Source organism: Sitophilus oryzae, unplaced genomic scaffold (assembly GCF_002938485.1).
Source record: "Sitophilus oryzae breed Bouriz unplaced genomic scaffold, Soryzae_2.0 scaffold_1623_pilon_pilon, whole genome shotgun sequence".
In the NCBI taxonomy this organism is placed as follows: domain Eukaryota; kingdom Metazoa; phylum Arthropoda; class Insecta; order Coleoptera; family Curculionidae; genus Sitophilus; species Sitophilus oryzae.
The window spans coordinates 394,269-417,661 of NW_022146307.1; the positions used below are offsets into that span (position 1 = coordinate 394,269).

At 32.2% G+C, this 23,393-nt stretch overlaps 1 protein-coding gene across 5 annotated transcripts in view; it reads right to left on the minus strand.

The window, feature by feature from the left end:
* LOC115880426 (protein NDRG3-like) overlaps window positions 1-23,393 on the minus strand; it is a 70,125-nt gene continuing 46,732 nt past the window's right edge. For 4 of the 5 annotated variants that reach the window (XM_030897627.1, XM_030897625.1, XM_030897626.1 and 1 more), the window contains 4 exons: window positions 22,178-22,324; window positions 21,843-22,109; window positions 13,379-13,463; window positions 1-2,717 (listed from right to left, as the gene is read on the minus strand). In XM_030897627.1, the coding sequence (XP_030753487.1) occupies window positions 2,572-2,717; window positions 13,379-13,463; window positions 21,843-22,109; window positions 22,178-22,324 (645 nt within the window). In that variant the 3' untranslated portion in view covers window positions 1-2,571. Of the gene's footprint in view, window positions 2,718-5,998; window positions 6,131-13,378; window positions 13,464-21,842; window positions 22,110-22,177; window positions 22,325-23,393 lie in introns of all 5 variants that reach the window. The other variant, XR_004049874.1, reaches the window with a different exon arrangement.

Genomic DNA, 23,393 nt, shown 5'->3' on the forward strand with positions numbered 1-23,393 from the left:
TTCTTTGCTTACTATGACGTTGTTTTCACTTGAGCATAGTTTATATTTATCTGTCTCTTTATTTTTCATAAAGTAACTCACGTATGATTATATGAGAAAATTATACATAGCAATGTTAATTTTAAGTAATACTGATAAATGATTAATGCAATATGAGTTCTATTTTATGCTTTATTATCTTTGAAATCCCACTTCTGAATTTTATTTACGCCTAATATAAATGAAAGGACGTGTAGCTTTATATAGAGCCATATTTAATTTATTTTATCGGTAAAATTTTCTTTTCAACGTTAATAAACTACTGAAGAAGCTTAATTTGATTTCTTCACAATAAATAAAAGTATAAACAAAATACATTGTTCGATTGAAAAAAAACGGATTCTCACTTGATTGTTTTAATCGGGCGTAAATAAAAACCGAACTTCTGTATAGTGAATGCAAATTCTAGGTGCTTGTTTTTCGATAATCCAGTTAGTTTTATAATGTGTAGGCCAATAGTACTTTAAAATAGTAGCAGATTCCTAAAGGGTACGTACCATACGGTTTTAAAGTTCCAACTGTTTAACAAAAAAAATGCAGTTGCAGATTATTCATATTATTATATAATACAAACCAGTTAAAAAACCTTTTAAGTATTGACAGCTGACATAGCTGACGTATACTAACAACACCCAAAGATGTATTCACTATGAACTCTGTTACCCTATAGTATTTTCATTCCCATCAAGAAAAATTGATGCACTAGAACCCTATTAATTTTACAAGCATCTTCAGATGCGACGCTCTTCTATAGATGTAGACAGTCGGGCATCGACAGAGGTTTAGTTTGTGCTAAAGGCGTGGTGCACGTGTACAGGGTGTCCCAAATTCGAGACTTATCAATCGGATCTCGGAAACTAGGAAGATATACGAATTCGATTAAATGAAGGCAAAGTTACGCAATTTCATGCTGATAAAAATACCATATTGGAAGTTTAAAAATTTCGAATACTTCCGAATATTTTGGAAAAAAAAAACGAATATTCGTTTCGATTTCATTTTTATTTTTTATAACTCTATCTGAATAGATATAACAAAATAAACTTTAGATTCTCATTGCTAACTTTATTCTTCTACAAGATGGCGTTATCAGATTTTCAAACCGATGGATGTTTCATTTTTGAGCCCTGCCATTATAAACTTTCTGTTTTTAAACACTACCCCGCATTTTTCATTGCGAATTTTAAAGCTTCTAAGGTACCAAAACCAACGATATATTGCACTTATTCGAAAAAATAATTTTAATGATTTTCTGGTAAAATAATCTTACCAAAAATATATTTTCTGTTTATATTTTTTCCATTAAAATAAATTTTTACATCATTGGTTTTGGGACCTTACCTACTTGGTTTGTACATTTTAAACGCTGTCTGATTATTATTTACACACATATTTATCTTTTTACTTTACTTGTACGATGATCGGTCTCATGTCTCATGTGTTTTGTTTGTGATGTTTGTTTTGTGTTGCCATACGAAAGATAGATAGTGCCGTATTTAAAAAAATGTTGATAACGACAGAGCTTAAAGTCGAAACGTCAGTTTGAAAACCTGATAACACCTTCATGTAGAAAAAAAAAGTTGCAATGAGAATGAGACTATTTTGGTATATTTCCTGTAATAGGGCCATAAGAATAAAAATGCAATCGCAAATATTCGTTTTTTTTCTTCAAAGACCTTCGGAAATATTAAGAATTTTTAAACTTTAAAGTGTCATTTTGATCAGTAAAAAACTTTGACTTCATATTACTGACCTAGTATATCCGAGATTCCAATGATGAGAATCGAATTCTATACAGTCTGTGAGAAAAATTTAGATGTCAAATTTCACTCGTTATTGGAATGATATTGTACCAATATTGCGCTGAATGCATTCTCATTGCTTGAATATGCTGATATCCAAATCGCCAAATATAATTCTATATTTGACCAGATATACCATTTCCAATTATTCTTTTGTCACGTCGCGTCGGTACAAACACAATTCTTAATCTGCAACTGGTTCATTTATTTGTGAAACAGGGAAGATATGTGTGCTCGACTGTTATTTAGGCAGTTTATTCGAAAAGAACAAAACTCATCCTGTATTGAAATTTATCGTTAAAATGCGCACCCTATATAAATACTCTGTCCGATGTGATGCGGATACATTTATTCATATTAATTTACTAAACTACCTACACGAGAGTAAACAAAATAAGATCATTTTGTTTTCCTCTTTTTGTTTCTAATACCCTTCTCGATTCGATCACATAAATTTCAATACAGTCACTTATCTATAGATTATAAACTAAGAGGAATCATCATACTCTATCTCCGCTCAAGTAAAGCAACAAAGAAATGTTAATCAGCTTTTTTTAGATTGTGCACGAGCTTTTTTCATAAAATTTTTAAAATAAAACTTGTAGATCTTTAACAAACCTTTTTTAATTTTTTTTAAATCGGAGTAGATGACTCCTCTAATTTTCTAATCTACAGCGCTACCGATGCGAGCCGAGCGCCGGTCGGCGCATGCTCGAGGCACGTGCGCACCTTAACACACCACTGCCGAAATGGGGTTTTCGGTGATATTAATAACGCCCTGTAAACACTGGCCGGTGCTGTGGAGCCGGGACCGGAACAGTTCTTCCAGCGACTGTTTCCGGAACAGCGCCATCTTGACCGGGGACAACGGCGCCACTGAAATCGAAAAACAAAACGGGAGCAATATTAGTTTTATTTGGCGGGATGATATTTGAATGGTGAATTTTGAAGGTTTAAATGCTATGTATACTAAAAGGTGCGTGTCCACTGAAAAAGTTAACAATTTTTGAGTTCGTAACTTCTCAGAAGGTCTCCAAACTTTGTTTTCATGTTGAATATACCAAATGACAATAAAGATGTCAACAATTTAGGGATGTTCTAGTTGATAACTAGTTGTCTCCACCACAGTGTTTAATAGTCAGAATCATTCGTTGGTCCATATGACAGACATATCTAAGTACTGTCTTCAACTAGGCGAGAGTACACACAGAGACTAAAGCTTCATTCAGAACCTCGCAATTAGTGGAATAAATTAGTGGTTTCAATTAGCCCGCGGTTACATTGCGTTTTTTTTAAACGTGCGAGCTCTGACGGAATTTACTCACACGACTATTTTATTTTAGTGGTTACATTAGATGCGCGTTCATGGTGTCCTGTGTGTCGAGTTTTTCAAAACGGACGCCACTACTTTGATGCTGTCTGAGGATTTAATGTTAAAATAACTACTGATGAACAGAAGAAAATTCCTGATGATATGATTTATATGCAAGAAAAGGGGAAGAAAATGAATATGTAAAATATTTAGTGAATTAAAACAGCAACTGGTCAAATTTTTTGAATATTTTAGAATGTTTCCAGCAACATAATATATCTAAAATAAAAATAAACCTGGTATTCAAAAATATTAAATTTTTTAGGGAATGTATTGGGCCCAGTAATATAAAAATTCGAACGCTCGGACCGTGCACGTATTAAAAAAACAAACCAGTTTGTTTTCATCCCACCAACGGAAATTGACGTAAGTGCACGGACGCGCAAACTCCGGTGCAATGTAACCGCCTGCGTAGATACCATAATGTTTGTTTTTTGCTGCACGCACGTTCGAGCACGTACGACCAAAAAAACGTACGGACACGAATCCAATGTAACCGCGGGCTTACACTTTATACTTTTTAGTTTACGATCATTCGCAATGTTTAAAATACACAATTAAAATTAATAGAACATCCTAGCAACAGCTGGGGCTAGTTAGTTGTATCCATAGAGAAAGTATAATATTTAGTTTACAAAACAATCAAGTTTTGATTTCTAACCCCAATTTCTCTTGACTGAAGATAACCAAAAGCTAAAATGACATTTCTCGCAAATTTTGAAGTATAATTAGTGAAAAAGTTAAAAGTTTGATAACTTTTTCTACTAAGTGAAAATGTCTATCGCTAATTTTGACGTTCTGAATGCTTACATTGACATTAAAGAAACAAACTTCTACGCTAATTAAAACCACTAATTTATTCCACTAATTGCGAGGTTCTGAATGAAGCTTAAATGTCAACAACAGCATTTTACTGATTTTGCTGTCTATTTTACAGCTTTTATTGCCTTACCTTTTATATTTATCTCTTTTACTGTTTTGGCTATTTCATAAAAGATTATGAAATAAAAAGAACTGATAGCAAAAACACTAACAGATGGCAAAAGCAGAACAAATAAGCGATAAGTAAAACAGACATCCAAATCAGTAAAATGCTGTTGTCTGTCCCCATATCTGCTAACAATATTTGACGTTTACCGCAAAAGATAAACACAATGTTCCCAAAATTTATTTACGATTTTAGTGGAGACTCAGCTTAACATTTCAGATTTTTTTAATTATGGCTTGAGCTGGTAATTTCCTGAAAAGTTGCAAACACAAAAACTAAAAACTTTGTTGGTACACACCTTAATGTAATGTGTCCCATTTGGTTGTAAATGAGGGATATCTCACGTATTAGTAAAGATTTGTGAGAACTTTGCGGTTTTCACAAATCTGAGCTGCCTTTTTGTGAAACCATAGTTTGGTATCTGACATAACTGGAAATTAGTTGGTATAGTCCCAAGATTAATAAATTAAACAGGTTGCTTCGCAACATTAGCCGCCGTATTGCGCAACATTAGCCGCCGTATCATCGTGTTGTACCCAGCAGATTTCAGCTTGTTTACAAATAATTTTATATTGTTTTCCGTGTATTAAGTGTATTATAGGGCAGTTTTAGTGGACATACTATATTTATCTTACATTTAGTCTACTTAATGTATTATAATTAATGAACCAGATATTCTTTTAAAATTATTTATAAAATTTTCCTTAGAAATAGAGATCATTCCTACCTACAACAACCTATAATGTTCAGTATTGTTTTTGCTGAGTGATGCATATGTATAATAAATTATTTCAACTAGGTTTCGATATTTTAACATAGTAAAAAACTAAAACTATTTTTTTTTTCGAATACAAGTATTGCTTAAAAATGTTAAATTTCAGCAAAATTAGAGAAAAATAAAGATTGTATAGAAGAATTTAACTTGTGTAACTGTTATTATTATTAAACCTTTTGTTAATAGTTATTTTAAATGTCCCCCTAGCTGATATAATCGCACCAACTAACACATCGCTAACAACCTGTTTAATATAACCTTGTAGTCTGCCCAACGATATAATTCTAACAGTGACAGTTGCCTGTTAATTTGATTCAAAAACAACTTTCTTCTGACATTTTTAGTATGTCTGTTAAAATCGTTGCTGCTGTCGTTGGACAGATTAAGCTTGTATATAAAAACTTGATTTTTTCTTTTTGGTAAATTATGATTGCCTCATAATCCCTAAACTTACAATATAAAAGAAAAATCCAAGATTTTTGTTTCTTAAATTTAAGGTTAGTTGTGTTTTGTGCATTAAAAAAAGGTAAACTAACTACATGCTGCCATAATAACAAAAAATAATAAGGAACAAAATAGGTACAGTGTAACTCAAATTAAAAAGCAAAAAATCTATTCAAAAACATACTGTTTTCATTTGTGTTAAAACCATACCTATGAAAAAATTCTGTAATTTCTTTGAATGTTTATTTATAAAACGGGTCCCAATAAAAACAATTTTTTTCATTATATTATTATTATTTGTATATTTCTAAATTTAGAGTTGTTTGAAGCTAGACCAAGGATATAAAGGTAGGAAGACCAAAACATGGCTGCCAGCTGCCAACACGGCATAAGAATATTTTTGGATGCGCATTCTCCCTATCTTCATATCTCTGATTTAGACCGATTTCATTACCTTAAAATAACTTTACTTTATTTTACAATTATGTAGTAATTTTATGTGCAATTTTAAAATTGAAAATGTTTGTTAGTATGTTAGTATAATCAAATCGAACGTGCCATGATCGCACTAAACTTACATGAGAAGGGATAACGCAAAGGTCCGTACTAACGACCTTAACCTAAGGTGACCTTAAAGCCTAGGATGATTTATTTTCGAGACCCTAACGAACTCACACTCATACAGCTAGATCGTCGCCTCACGTGCACCGCTAAAAGAAAACAAATTGACAGCTTTGTCGTTACAGAGATGCAAGAAAAATAAATAAACCTTAAAATAATAATTATATACCATATTATAACGCTATCTTTGATTAAACGAAAAATGAAAACAAAGAGAACGTTAATATAGTACTATGCAAAAAATAAAATAAATAAATAAAATTAATGATAAAAAAATGTATATATGGTTTACTGAGTTTTGTGTATAGGTGGCGTTAAAATATACAGTAATTTGTCGAATGACATTAAACATATGATTATAGTTAGCCATATAATTTCAATTATTAAGTTTTTCTTAACACTTAATTTACACTATTCACGTCATTGTACAAAGAATTATCCAAAAAGGTGACTCCAAATTAAAATATATTATTTTAAACTATATATCTAATGTTGACGTTACTGACTTTAAAATTTTGAAAGTATCGCATTGTGACTATGTAAGTATTTATAGATAGAAATGGAGCGAATACTCCAATAACCGGACCAGAACCGTTCTGTTTTCCAATTGGAAGTCAATTAAACGGAACTCAAGAACTTGCAAGATCCATTGCTAACCTGAAGTGGGAATCTTGCAACGGTCTAAGATACTCAAAGAAGTTTCTCCGTAATTACGACCGAGAACGTTTACCGAAACCGGTTTACGCCATAAAGGAAGCCGCCAGTTGTATACGATGGAAAGTCGTTGATAGACCAATAGAAAATATCCTGATACACTCTCACAGCTTGGGCGCTTTAAGAAGCATCGCTATGCAATCAATGAGATCGAAAACTGTAATGGACTGCCGAGAAGCACTGTTCTAGCTGGGTTAAGGCGGGGCTACTCTGTCCTGGGTGCCAGGCCAAAGCAATGTGGTGGGCAACCAAGAAGCAGACAGACTCGCATGACCCACCACTTGTGGCGATCAACACATGGAAGGAAGCTACCACTAGAAAGAAACTACCATCGAAGCCAAGCAGCAAGAGACATGGCAAGACCGTGAGGACTGCACTACAGCTCGAAGACTGTGGCCAGTGGTAGATAGAAAAAAAAACAAAACAACTACTAGAGCGCAAAAAGACTCTAGTACGCATAATTGTAGGTGTCATCACTGGAACCACGGGGGTAAACCTCGTGAGATGGAAGATTTACAAAGATGACTACTGCAGAGAATGCGGAGGAGGAAGAAGATCCATAGAGCACCTGCTGTGCCACTGTCCAGTACTGGAATACCGACGCTTTAAAACTTTAGGGCAAGGTTTTTTGGAAGGACTAGAAAAAGCAGCAGGAGCCAACATCAGCGACATCGGGAACTTTGCAAAGAGCTGGAAGTACTTTAACGCAAAGAAAGAATGAGAGGAGTGTTTGGTACAATAATACAGGGGTATCGTAATGGACCCAAGGCCTCCGAGTGAGGGATCCAATATGATCCTAAACCCCAGCAACCTAACCTACGACCGAGAAAAATCAAATTTTTTTCTTAGATTTAAGTAAGAACAATCTTCGGGTTGTCACGGGGTTTTTAACAGTCTCCTCAATGAATACCTCAGTAGATTGAAGCTAAAAACAACGGCGAGCGCAGATTCTGTGGAGAAAATGGGAAAACACCAGAATATCTCATTGCTGAGTGCATCGAGACAACAACCATTCATGCCATAAACTTTGATACGACTAATATCAGAGATGGAGAACTAACCTCTGCTGTTAAACACTATAGTTATATTGAAAGATAGTATTTTTACAATGAAAAACATGTCGAAACAACAAAATCAAAACTTGAAAAGCCATAAAAATTGACGTCAATGAATTGACATAATTTGTTAAAAATGTTTGATCAATTATTTGTTTTAGCTTCAGTACCAATCACTAATGCTAAAATCCATCCAGCACAGTATTGCCAACTACTTCATTCATTGTTGATACTCTATACTACAGACACAATACTACAGAATCAGTTCAGCACGCTCAAAAAAATACATGTGTGTTTTGTGACAAATATCACGGTATAAAATTAAGCTAATAATAATACTTTTTAAAAATGTAAAAAACTAATTGGATGAGAAGATATCGAAAAAATACAAGAAATACCAATGAAAAAGGTTGTTTTAAAGTCGATTTGAAGTTTACTAGATTTTTGAAACCATCATTCTCTAAATCTCTACTTAATTTTCAGTTAAATATTAATAAAAACAAGATATTCTCTGTTTCAATATGGTTTTCTTTGTCATTCCACAAACACTATCTTTTGAGCCACCACAAAAGGCACTAAAATATACATCCGCTACAAGATAAAATATATGTTTTATTTTTTTGGATTATTACATTACAATTGGCACAATAATTCTAATATGTATGAATAATTATATCAACATAAAAGCTACATTCAGTATTGTACATAAGTATATAAGACTTCAATATAATTAAAACATTTCTTTGATTCAGGTACAATATTCACGAAGTGCATAGAATTTGTTGAGCAAAATTGATCAAAATTAACTTTTTGCCGTTTGTGTTTGATATATAAAAAATATTTACTATAAAATATAATAAGATTAGTATTATTTCATCAGAAATAATACAAAATATTACTGTCTATGTACTTTTGTTCATTACTGAGTATCAAGCATATAAAAGGACATTTTCTGGACCGTATAATTAAAATAAATAAAAATAAGCAATGCCAGATTCAAAATACAATATCGTAACACTTAAAATTACTTAATTTTAATCATACAGTAGCTTTAAGGTATCTGCTATAGTTTGTCTAGAATAATTTAAAAGACTTAAAAAACTGTACTTTTATAAATCAAATTACTCTAATAACTAAGCTGCAAGTATCATACGAGTGAAAAGAACGACGTCACAGTGATCTTTGCCAATCAAGTAATTCTAAATGCCAATGTGACATTTTTTTAATTTACGGCACAACAATCATCGGTAAATCAACTACTTCGCACATAATAATATAAGTGATACCAAATAAACTTTTAGTTACATCATCAAGGGCGCGATTATAAAATTTATTGTTGCCAACCATGAACATATTCGGCGCCAGTCTGACTAACTGGAATTTAAATTTCCCGCTTCAGGTGGTAGCACTGCTGTAAAAAATGTCAAGTTGCCACATTTATTTATTAATTTCCGGTCATTCGTTTTGACATTTTAGTTTTTTATTACGTGCGAGGGGTACCTCACTTGGGTAAAGAATTTAAATGTACTGCCAAAATATAATTTTACTGCCAAACGACTACCAATGACTGCGAAGAAGACTGCCCATATCTCGGCTATCCCAAGAAAAAACGCAGTATATGATAAAAATGTTTTTATGAGAAATTAAAGTTGCTTTGTTATACCGATCACATAAGATACTGTTTTTTTTTAGTCTGTATCTTCGTTATTTTGCTGTAAATCTAAATGTTTACGATTGTAATAGATAGATAATCACCAAGTATATACAAATGAAGTATATAAAAATGATATTTACAAAAAATGCATAAATATACTGTGTTTCTCCTTGGGACAGCCGATCTGCTATAGTATAAGTATGGCTCGATCTAGAGCCTATATCGATCTAAAGTATAGTCAACTGCCCTAAGACTGATGCCAGCGACTGCCAGGAACTGCCAAAAAAATGTACATGTAATTCTAACAGTGAGACACCCTTCGATTACGAGTTTTTGGTTTAAGTGAATTGTGTTGGCGATACTTAAGTTAAAATTTTTTTACTAGCAGACCTTGCAGCCGAAAAGTGTTCACTTTAGAACCGCTTTTAGTGCGAATTGTACAAGATGCCGAACCAGCTTAACAGCCGTCGCAAAAAACTCATTCATCATTTCGATTTTTTCCAAATAATTTCTGAAGTAATGTAAATATTTGGATGAAAATTGGTGTCTGGGAGTTTTTTGACACGACAAATTTGATTTTCATGTCAATAGCACTCCTACTTGTAGAGGGCGCCACCTACATATTTTTAACTGTTTTGAAGAGTAATAACTTTTCGTCCGTACCTGTATAAAACAACTGAGTAAAAAAATGTGTATTTACAATGTTTTTTATGTAAAAAATGTCTCTTAGTAAAAATCGCTACGAGTAATGGTTCTCGAGATATTTCGAATCGAAATTATCAAAACCTGTCATCTTTGTCATAAATTAAGCATGTTGACTAAATAGTTATTAGGCTGAAATCATAAATTTGAAATGTTTTTGTGCTAAAAGTTCTTTATCATCATTTTTTCTCAGAAAAATTTAAGATTAATTTAAAAAAAATAAAAAGTTCCCAAATTTATCATTTCAGTCAAATATCTGTCTACTCAACATGCCTATTTTTTGTCAATAATGACATGTATTGATTATTTCCATTCTAAATATCTTGAGAACGGTTGGTCGTAGCGACTTATACCAAGAGGCATTTTTTACGTAAAAAATCACAGAAATGAATATTTTTTCACTCAGTAGTTTTATACAGGTACGGACGAAAAGTTATTACCCTCCAAAACAGTTAAACACATGTAAATGGCGCCCTGTACAAATAGGAGTCATATTGACATCAAAATCAAATTTCTCATGTCCAAAAACTACCAGACACCAATTTTCATCCAAATGTTGAAGTTACTTCAGAATTTATTTGGAAAAAATCGAAAAAAAAATGAAACTTCTACACCCTGTATCTCCGAAATTAAGCATTTTAGGGCATACATTTATAGGTACTTTTTTACTTATTTTTATCTGCAGAATATGCTGCCGAAGTTTCCGGAATACAGTTCGGACCACCCTTATATTTATAATTAATTCATTTTTGTTTCTTAAAATATTTTGATTAAAAGAAAATATGTATAAGTCGGCAACGCTGTGCCGGTCATGTAAAACCACGTGACTAGAAGTTTATTTGGTATGATCTATATGTTGGATAACTTATAATACAGTTTTAACCAAAAACATTTCTATTTTAATAATAATTATCAGTGGCGGCTGGTTCTAAAGGATACAGGGGCAGGCGATTGTATTTACGTTACACTTTATACAATCAAATAATGACATCATTTCAATGACAAAACGTATACAATATACTATAAAATATATTATATATAATATATATATAATAAACATTATACTAATTGTTTTCATAGAAACTACTAAAAAATAAATAAAATAACAATACTTTAGACAAACTATAGCAACAAATACACTTTCAGCTATAGAAACGTCCTTTCATAACACACTTTGATAATACATTTCAAATATTTTGGCACAGATTAAATAATTTCAAATATCGTTAATAAAATTTTCAATATCGCTCCAGGACCGGCTCGATCTTGGGATAAATTTTAACAGAAGCCGCTGGATAATCAAAAAGTAAATAAAAAATAAAACATTCGAAACAACACAAACCAAGAAAATAAATAAATTACAATGTGAACAATATACATACCATTCGCGCACATTGTCCAGCCATAACGCAATCATTTGAAAAAATAAAATAAAACTCAGTGTATATTCGTGTATATTCAATAATAATTCTAACTACTTTTAAAAGACTAAATATTCTCGAGTCGCTGACATATCAAACGACTTAATGAAAGGCCCTTTTAAAGAAACTGATTCAAAATATTACGTTTAAAATACCCCTCGTACCATTTGAGTAATTATGAATTAAAGGGGAATACCCCTCGTATTTTACGACTATAAAAAATTGATTTCCAAAAAGGCCTAAAAAGAAACTAAGATCCTCTAATACACGCTAGAAGCGGTGTTTCTTGAGCGTGGTATTTAAAGCTTTATTATTATATAGGTATATCTTAAAAGTATTATTATTCTTAGTGGCAACGTCGTTATCATTATGTTTAACAGTAAATATAATTTGTTAATTTTTTTTAATCGGAAAATCACCGATTCTTTGACTCAATTTTATTTGGAACAAATGAATTACGTCTTTAAATAATAAAAGATTATCTAAGAAGATATTACATTGTACAGGGTGTGCCAAAAACTTCGCAACAAATATGAATCATTTGACTATATGACGAGACAGCTGTGATGAAGACAAATTACAAAAAACTCTTTACATATATGCAAACAGTTGAGTTAGGTGACAAGATATCAAAATTTGTCACCTAACTGTCACCTGTATTTTTTAACAGAACACCCTGTATGTCAAGATTCCATATTAATAAAGATAACTCTATCCTTGTATTGGAATAAATAAAGGTTGAAATATAAAAATACTAAAATAAAAAAAAACCGTAAGAGATCCTGTCCAATGAGATGATAAATGACAGCGACAATTGCTGTCTGTCATTTTATTTCACAGTTAAACTGAATTTTCTATTATTTTTGAGATTGATTCGTTGGACAGGCTTTATCTAAAAATGGTGTCAAACAATTTGATAGATTAAATTTTGCATCTGATGCTCGCAAAATGTACAGGGTGTTCGATATAAATTAAACAACGATATTTGGCTAGTATTAAAGATACCAAGCTAGCAAAATAGTTCTATCAATTTAGACTTATAGAACTTTTATATTCCATTATTGTTTTATAGTGGTATTTAGAACACTGATTTGTTTATCACATGAGACAGTTTTGCTTTCAGACACTGAATGATTTTTTACATTTATTGTAAGAATGTTCATAAAACTTAATAATCGGGCATCTATAAGTGCTAATGTTGCCTTATAAGAGTGTAAAGTAACATAATTTTAGAGTAACCTTGCTTATAGAACCAAAATGCTGTAAAACCGATGCAAAATAGTTCCTGATAGAACTTCGTAACAACCTCCTGTAAGTCTTATAAAATTGATCGATCCTAGAGACACTAGGTCTTTCCTACAGACTTTAGAGAATAGCTTTTAAATATGTTCTTAGAACAAAGTTTACTCTATAAATTTTGCTCATTGGAAACGTTCATGCAAACTTTGGGCTAAGTCATATTTAAAAACTGTCTTAAACCATAAAAAGCACATGGTTTGAATAAAAATAAAAAAAAACATGTTTATTTTTGAACCAAAACTAATATAAGTTATTTATAGAAATATCACCGAAATAACACTCATGAGTCAAAAAACCGGTTTTAACATTATTTGAGCTACCACTTAATTTTAGCCTTAACAATAACACCTTATGAGAGATAAGCTTTAAAAAAGGTGAATCCAGTCGGGAGTAAAAATCGCTCGAAATGATATTATTGTCGCGTGTTTTTTCATCCCCAATGGAGCAAGTACAAAAAAATTCTTCTGTGGACTTTCGACCAAGCTTACTTACCATAACCTTCGCCTTGCAAGAACAGTCTGAAGGCTTCGCTCACTTTGCCGGGCTGTTCTTCTAGAACCATTCCGCAGTCCGATATCTAGAGACAAATTTAAAAATATTAAATATAACAAATAAAAAAAGGTATAATATGATTTACTTTTGACGATATTTAAATTCGTTTGCAATAATAACGTGAGATTAATCAAAACGAGATGGGAAATAAAGAAGGAAGGTTCAGCAGTCTCCAAGTTATTAAGGCAGGCGGCCACTGCAAGCGAAACTAAACTAAGCTAAGAATATAGAAGGAAACGGTAACTAAACGAAAATAAGTTTCATCGGCCACTGGGAACGATTTTTGCTTAGTAGTCAGCTAAGTTAGCTGCGTTTGTGTCTGAGCTATCATACTAATCGCTGCGAAAAATCGCTGGAACCTGTCACAAACTAAAACGAGCGAAACTAAATTACGATTTGAATCTTCGTTCAAATATTTTCGTTTAGTTTCGCTCAAGTGGCCGCTGATTCATTTAAAAGTATGGGAGCTGATTTTTACAAATCTTATCTTCGCTTGGCTTAGTTTAGTTACGCTCGCAGTGGCCGCCCGCCTTTAGGCTTTTTAACTAACTAGGTATTATAAAATCAACAGCAAAAATAATACCATAAAGACTGTTCGGCCATCGTTCAACGTTACGTCATCATTATTTGTCAAATATGAGTTTTAGGGTGTGTCTAAGATCAGTTCATATTGTATAGAAAATTTTAACTACGTTCCTATATCATTGATTGAGCGCAAAGTTTCGCTCAATCAATAATATAGGAACGTAAATTTGACAGCAACAATCGATAATCGAGATTTTGAATTTTCACTTTGATCAATGTCTGACAATAAAATTAACCCCAAAATCAAATAATGACAATGACAATTACTAAAAGAAAATTTTGACACGATTTTGATCGATGTCTTGTCAATAAAATTAATAAATATACAGGGTGTTTCAAAAAACATCTGCCATCTCTCGTGGGGAGATTCCTCACGTAAAAATAATATTTATTTTTCATATCAACATAGATCCGATTCTGCTTTGTTTCGTAGCTACAGGGTGTTAAAGTCTTAATATTTTTTCGATTTATTATAATTTACCGATTTCGATTTATTATAAGTACTTTTTTAAATATTGAGGGTAAATGTTACTATAAGAGCCTCATATTTTAATGCTAAAACAGTGTCGATACATTCATCAGGGACGTACATATGGGTTATCACTGGAATATTTTTCAAAAAGAAACATGTACGCCACTGACTTTTCTCTTTTGACATCAAAATTGTGAATGCCGTTTAATGCCAATTAAAAGTTATCTCTTGATATTTTGTCAAATTCGGCCTCCTTGATGAGATAAACGCAATTTTATTAATCATAATTAATAAAATTAAAATAGAAATAAAATTAATAAATTATATATTTTATCTAATTTATTAATTATTTATTAGTTTTTACTACTATTAATCCAACCTACAGCCATTTCAAATAGAAAAATTATGGTATTTAAGATAATTACAAAAAAACTAATTTTAAAAATTTTAACATCCTGTAACTCTAAAACTATGCATTTCCATACCCATGTTTATAGTAGTGATGGGTTGTTATTTAACTATCTGTTATTTTATAACAATTATTTATAAATAACATAACGCAACCGTTACTACTTCTAAAAAATAACAGATATAAAATAACGACAGGTAGAGATCGGCCGCTCTAAACGAAGTCGGCGCTCTGCACCGTCACGAAATTCTATGCTGCTCGAAGCAATTCCAAAAAACAACTAGTATGGATGGAAAACATGTTATTTCGTCAACCATCGATACAGGCGGCGAGACAACGGACAACGGAGTGGGGAATGCGCTTCGGCGAACGTAGCTGCTTCGGTCGATACCGCTTAAAAATAATAGGATATAAAAGAAGCAGGTTTTTTGAAACAATTGCGGGCATAACGCCTGGCGATCGAGATAACAGGAGTGGGAAAGGAAAGCTGCTGCATCGGTCGATTGTCGATGGAGGCTCGCAACGGGTTGGAGAAGCAGTCATTTTAGATACGTTGTTTTTCAACCTGTTATGAGCATAACAGGGCGGTGGTCGAGATAATCGGAGTGGGAAAGGAACGCTGCTGCATCGGTCGATTGTCGATGGAGGTTCGAAACAGTTTGGAGAATAACGCATCAGTTATTTTAGATAGTACATTGTTTTTCAACCTGTTACGAGCATAACGGGCGGAGGTCGAGATATTATGGCGCTGTATGTTTCAGTACTTAATATTAAGTTTCAATATTTAGGTATTTATTTATTCTGAAAAATTTTCAGAATAATATTTTAAGATTTTTTAAAAATGTATACAGGGTGTTTTGAAAAATCTGGTGATTGATTAATCACGATCCTGCTTAAAGCCCTTGACGTAAAAAGCTGATTTTTGGAAAACGGATTGACTTTAGGGTGTAGAGGTTCGATAAGAAGGGATTTTTCGAAACTCGAATTCTAAGGGGTGAAACTACCCTCAAATATTAGAATATTTTTTATTTAAAACCGGTGAGTTTTTCGGAAAAACTCTTAAAACACGTATATTTTATTATGTTGTTTTACATATATTCAGATTTTAAAAAATATATACAGGGTGTTTCATAAAATATGACCATTGAGTAATCACTATTCTGCTTAAACTGCTTGACGTTTAAATTAAAGCTGATTTTTGGCAAACGGATTGACTGGGGTTGAGGTTCGATAAGGAGGGGTTTCTCGAATCTCAAATTCCAACAGGGTGAAAAACGCCCTCAAATATTACAATATTTGTTATTTAAAAAACGGTTAGTCTTTCGGGAAAACGCCTGGACACGCATAATTTATTTTGTTTTTTTACATATGTTGACATTTTTTCAAAAAGCATACAGGGTGTTCCAAAAAGCTGAGTAATTGATTAACCACGATTCTGTTTAAACTGCTTGACGTTTAAAGCTTATTTTTGGCACACGTGAGAAAATTTTATCCAGTCTGTATGTTAATGGAAATTCTTGTTTTGCTTTATCATCACCATTAGAAATTATTAATTCGACACGAACGAAGTCGCGGGTACACGCTAGTTTAAGTGTAAAATAAATTCGAACTCTAGTGTGTAGTTGGTTTACTTATGAAGAATATACTACACATTTTCTTATATTGTTATTTTTTGACCGCAAATGGTAAAATCATAACTAAGAGCTTCTCGCCCGTCGAGTAAGATGCACCCTGTACACTGCTACTCAATTCAGGATCTACGCGGATCGAGCGGCAGGGCGTAGGTAGATCGGAATGTTTAGGTATAGACGGGTGGCGGAATTTTGGCTTTTTTTATATCGCAATTTGTAAACAACAGCGCTTATTTGTAAACAACCACCGTTTTTAGAGAGGTATTTTAGGTAACAATCGATATTTAGAAATGTTTTGACACCCTGGAAATATTACCACCGAGCACGTCATTGTTGCAACTTGCAACTGCGTTAATACGCCTGGCGGTGACCGCCTCATACTTTCAGATATTTAGCAGTAAAATAAAGAAACCTGTTATTTTTAAGCTGTTATTTTAAGCTGTTTTTTATAAATAACTATAACAGTTTCAACTGTTATCTAAAAATAACAGTTTTGCCCATTACTAGTTTATAGGAACTTTTTGTTATATTTTTTGGTAAAAAATCGATGAGTATCTATTTAAAACTTTCGCAAGTTAATGATATTAAAATTTTTTAAAGGCTTTATTAGACTTGGATCAAGGCAAATTAATAAAATTGCGTTTATCTCATCAAGGAGGCTGAAATCGACAAAATATCGAGACAACTTTTAATCGGCATTAAATTGCTTACACTATTTCGCTAACAAGAGAAAAAAAAGTCAGTGGCGTACATGCTTTTTTTAGAAAAATATTCCAGTGATAACCCATATGCACGTCCCTGGTGAATATGTCGACACTTTTTTAGCTTTAAAATATGTCGCATTTGTAGTAACTTTTACCCTCAAAATTTCATTGAAATCGCTAAAAGTATTTGGAAGAAAATTATAATAAATCGAAAAAATATTAAGATTTTAACACCCTGTAGCTAATATGTTTTTTGAAAAACCCTGTATAAAAAAATTATTATATAGATAGATTAGTATATTATTATTAGGCATTATAAAGACAGTTCATCCAAAAGTTGACAATTCGTTTTATGCTCACTTAGTTTCGAGATAGACATTGTTTAAGTTGGGCCAATGAGTAAGCGCCATATGTCTGAACTTATAAAAATGTCAAAAAGTATTTTTAAATCCAAAGAAAAACGTTCGAAATGTTGGGCAATTCCATAGCTGGATTTATAAACTCGGCAGCTGAGGTTCAGTTGACGTTCAAAATGTTCAACACTATGAAATGAATGTGCGCATTTATAAAGTCGGTTGGTCGAACAGTTGGTAGTTCGTTTTATGTTCAGGGGAGTTCAGATATGGTCAAAATTTAAGTCGGCACAGTGTTGCCAGAATTGAAGGATTTCCTTCAATATGAAGGAATTTATAGTGAAATTTCGTCGATTGAAGGGCTGAAGGATATGAGGACTTCTGGCAGTTTTGCACAATGATGTATTGCTGTAAAAGAACCGCAATTTGAAATTGATGTTGAGAAGAAAGAAATAGGCAAACGGAAAACATACATCTAATAAGTCCCCTGATTATGGCGTCTTGTACGATTAATTATTCTCTGTTGAAGCAATCACTGTAAGCAATGCATTTTTTGAAATATACTTTTTAATACTGTTATGGAGTATATATCATAGCATTTTTGATCGTGTTATTTTTTTAATAAGAAGTTTATATAAAAAAAACATCGGTATCCAAAAATTACCAGAAATAAGTTTTTAAAAATTTTCTCCTAATTATAAAATAGGTAAAATACAGGAAATTTGGTAATTTTTCACAAGATCTAGAATTTTTGTGAAGTTGAAGGAATATGAAGGTTTTTTAAGACTCCGTTGCGTTGAAGGAATTCGCTCGAAAATTTCTAGCAGCACTCAGTCGGCAGTTGGAACTGCAGCCAATACTAAGGACCTGTCGATCACGTGAAGCACAGAAAAGCGATGCACTGGAAAATCATCCTTATTGTTGTTTCATTATTTCTGTTTTTGTAATGTTTATATTTTGCGCAATGCTGGATTATTATGTTTGAACCAAGGATATATAGAATAAGGATATTCGACTGGCCAAAAAAAAACGTGCCGTATTTTGTCGAGGAAGACGATTTCGTCACGACCAATGGGCGTCGAGTATTTGAAATTGAAAACATATAAATTGACGGTAACCTATGTTTTTTGACTCATTTCACTGACAAATGTGATGAGATTGTTATTGTAATTTATAGATCCAAAACCCAAACGTTTTTTGAATAAATAATTTATTTTAAAGTTATTTCCTAGAGGTTTGGTTTGGCCTTCTATATTCTGGTATTTGTCTACTAATAAATAATATCTTATTTTGTATTTCGATGTATGGAAATTCGCAAGTTTTGTATCTGAAGCCGCAAAGAAATTTCGCTCTGTAGTGAGAAAAATGTTATTATATCTTTTTAGACGTGTAGAATTACAAAATTTCTTATTTCAGATGTTCTAAATGTGAGTGCTTAATGTCAAAAATTAAAATATATACTTGAAATATTATTTCAAGTTACATGCTTTGACATTGTTTGGAAGTAAACAAATATTGAAGAAAGTGTTGTGCCTTCACAGAATTTAAATTGGCATTAGGAATAGATTTCCTTGATTTAGTAATGATATTGCTCATAGAAATTGATAATATACTATTTTATATTCACTCGTTCAAGTGCTGATCTATTTTTAAATTGAATATTTATGTAAGTATTATGTATAACACGATATAAATAATTTAAGGACATAAGAAATTAAAATTTCAAGTGCCAATATTGATTATTTTTTTTTATCAATTTATTTCATATTCTAATATTTTTGAGAAAATTTTACTTAGATACATACCTGAATATTATGCTGCTTTTTTATTTTAAAGTGTGCCGACTCTGCTGTTATTTTTATACTAGTAATATTGTATACTGTAGGTATCGTATTCATATATAGTTATATATATATCAGTAGTATAGATACTTACTTTCTTTCTATGCGTACTTATATCCTTTATAGTCTTTCTAAGTGCATATAATACTACTTTTTTAAGAGAAGGCAGTTTTTAATAATCTATTGTTAATTCCCCTAATTCTGTGTCCCCTGGTTCTGCTATACAACAATTATATATTTTTTTATCATTACTGATTTTAAAAGTTTCTTTTCAAAGAATTTGACCATATATTTTTTTTTCAGAGTAATTGGGCTGTTCCTGAACAATATTGAATATAAATATTCAAAAATATGATAAACTGCATATCCTACTAAGTAGATCAATACCAAAATTCCATTAGAGAAATAAGTTAAAATTATGTTTTACTTGTATAATTTTCTTGCTATTTGTCCACCATTATTTGTGACTTAGAAATTAAATAGTCAAAAAGAATTTAGTACCAGTTTTTATTTCCCAAAAAAAATAATTGTTAAATAATTACATATTGCTTAAGATACAGTATATTATATTGTGTTTATAGTTGATAATTCTAGTTCTTAGTTGTTTATAGTTGATAATTAACAATATTTCTGATGTTAGATATTATATTAGATAAAAAATTTAATTACCAACAGCTACCTACCTATGTAGCTGCAGATTATTATATTGTGTAGTAGGTACTGTATAATTCTTTAGTTCAAGAAACAAATATCAGTACAAGTATATAACCAAAAAAATGTTGATGCAAATTCTTTGTATAACATACGTACCCCTATGGTATTCAACTTTTCATTGTTCTTTTAATTAGATACACAATAAGCACATTAATTCGTTTATTAAACAAACTAAAAACTCTAACTACTTAAATTCACAATATAAATATCACAATAAATATATAAGCTTTGATCAATTCCATTATTAATACCTGACGACTTCATACTTTATAACTACCAATGGCTATCCTACTAACACACTAGCCAACTAATAATAAATCTTTTTCTAAAAAAAATACAACATAAAGACATCATTATTGCAATAATATAGAAATATATTCCATGTATCATTAACTACCTAGGTAGTATAACTACAATACCCACATCTTCTTTTACGCGAATAGTGCGTTAGGAGGCAGAAATATTGCCTGCATTGTACATCATACAAATTGGCTAGAATTTATTAATATCCATTGCAAACATTTCTCTTTCAAAGGGTCTAAATGTTTTGTCTTTTTTACTTTGTGTCCCTGTAATATGTTATCAATTAACAACAGTTATCAAAATATGACCTGGACAAAAATAATTGTTTTAACTTTTTCAAACTAAACTCTTTAAACAAACTATATAAATAAAATTTATCTCATAACCTAACTTGCTGCTAGAATTTCTTTCTTGTTATTCTATGTTCCTGTATTGTTATTCTTCACATTATCAATTTCTATGAGCAATATTATTACTAAATCAAGGAAATCTATTCCTAATGCCAATTTAAATTCTGTGAAGGCACAACACTTTCTTCAATATTTGTTTACTTCCAAAAAATGTCAAAGCATATAACTTGAAATAATATTTCAAGTATATATTTAAATTTTTGACATGCACTCACATTTAGAACATCTGAAATAAGAAATTTTGTAATTCTACACGTCTAAAAAGATATAATAACATTTTTCTCACTATAGAGCGAAATTTCTTTGCGGCTTCAGATACAAAACTTGCGGATTTCCATACATCGAAATACAAAATAAGATATTATTTATTAGTAGACAAATACCAAAATATAGAAGGCCAAACCAAACTCTAGGAAATAACTTTAAAATACATTATTTTTTTTCAAAAACGTTTGGATCTATAAATTACAATAATAATCTCATCACATCTGTCAGTGAAATGAGTCAAAAAACATAGGTTACCGTCAATTTATATGTTTTCAATTTCAAATACTCGACGCTCATTGGTCGTGACGAAATCGTCTTCCTCGACAAAATACGGCATATTTTCCTACATAGCCCGCTATAGGGAGTTGAATATCCTTCTTCTATATATCCTTGGTTTGAACTTTGAAAAATATCAACAATATTTTTAAATCGAAAGAAAAAAGTTCGAAATTTTCACAATTCCAAATCTAACCTACGACCGAAACTGACAGTTTATAAATGGAAAAATGTTAAACCTCAACTGCCGCGGATATCGAACTGCAATGGAACCTCAACTGAACGTCAACTCCTGAGTTTATAAATCCTGCTCAAATCTGACAACTGTAACTGATATCTTTGCGAGACACTGGAGAATTTCCATCGCGAGACCCACTATTAGTTAAAATACCAGAATACCACGTTGCCAAAACTTACTTAGAAATAACCTAAAACTCACCTTCATCCACGATGAGTTTGTGGGGTCCAGACGTCCGTTGAAAGTAACGGTATCGTCGGCATGGGGACTGTAAGCGGCCGTGATATTGATCACGGGCACTTTCAGCGTCGAGCTGTTCCGTTTGTTCGGGTCCGGATCCCTGTGAATGTTCAAATCGTTCCTCTTCACGTAACTGTCGATGAACAGGGCGAGATTGGTGGGATTCACGTTCCGCTCGAAGTAGGATTTGTATACTTGCACCAGGTCGTGATTACGTTCCTCCGTATTCTAGGTTTGATAAAAAAAAACGACAGGATATTATAAGACATTCTGTAAAACTGAAAATAGGTAATTACCCTTCCGAAGTGGTGCCACATGAGGTAGTCCAGTACTCCCTGGGTCATGCCTTTAGATCTGAGGTGTCTGGTGTTCAGTTTCTGGTAGCCCCATTCGATCCAACCTGGTTGAGTGCTGACGCAATTGATCAAGCAAAGCGCGGAAACCTAAAACATTTTTTTAACAATGTTTATTTCACCTCATATGTTTGATATAAAACTCTAAAAAACAATAAAAAATCTAGTACCTAAGGGCAACGGCCCAGCTACGTTGAAACACCGGTTCCCATTAGAACACCGAAGTTAAGCGACGTAAGGCGATACTAGTGGATGGACGGGAGACCGGTTCGAAACTCTGTATCGTGCTGTTGTCCAAAAAAAGGCAAAAGTGTAAAATCTATTGATACACACTACTCATTCACGAAGGTTCGAGGCTCAAACAAAGTAGGCCCCGTCCAGATTAGTCCTGGCAGCAAAAAGGAGACGTTAACTAAAATCTTTACCTTACTTTACTTCTGATCCCTAAGCAAAAGAAAGTTCAATCTCAAGAACCTATAAGATATAATTACAGAAAGAATTCTATAATTTTGGCAGATACATCCAAACGCAGAACTTGGAAACTCATCAGACCTTGGTAACATATCGCCGTCGGATATAACCACCTATATAAAAAGCCTTGAGGGTGAATTTTCAAGTTTGTAGAACTGAGCCACGATAGACACTTGCAGCCGCAGAGAAGGGCCCTACCAAGGAACCGTTTTAGGTAAAATACAAAATATATAATTCGAGAAAGAATAAAATAAAGTATTGCTTGAAAAAATCATCATAGGTTTAAAAAATCATCCTAGGACAAGCCAAAACGATATCCAAAAAAGACAAGAAAAAAAATCAACAGAAGAAGCTTAGGGCATCTTAAAGACAACTTCTTTGGAACTATCCACTAAGAAAAGGTCTGAAAAATGGTCTTAATATTTTCTAGACGATACTAAAAGAAGTCCTACTAGAAAAAATATAGGTTTGAAGCCAACATAGTAAGAACAACCCAGACCAGACAGGTATGATTAACTATCTAACGAAAGAACACTACAGTGAGGAAGTGTCTATAATTTTAGTTCACAGGTAAATTGTATTTTCTGTCATTTTGTCACATCTCTTTTGCTAATATCTCTTAATAAAATACTATACACAATTTGAATTTTCCTTACTATATTGTTTGCTGTTATTTTAATTCATAAGT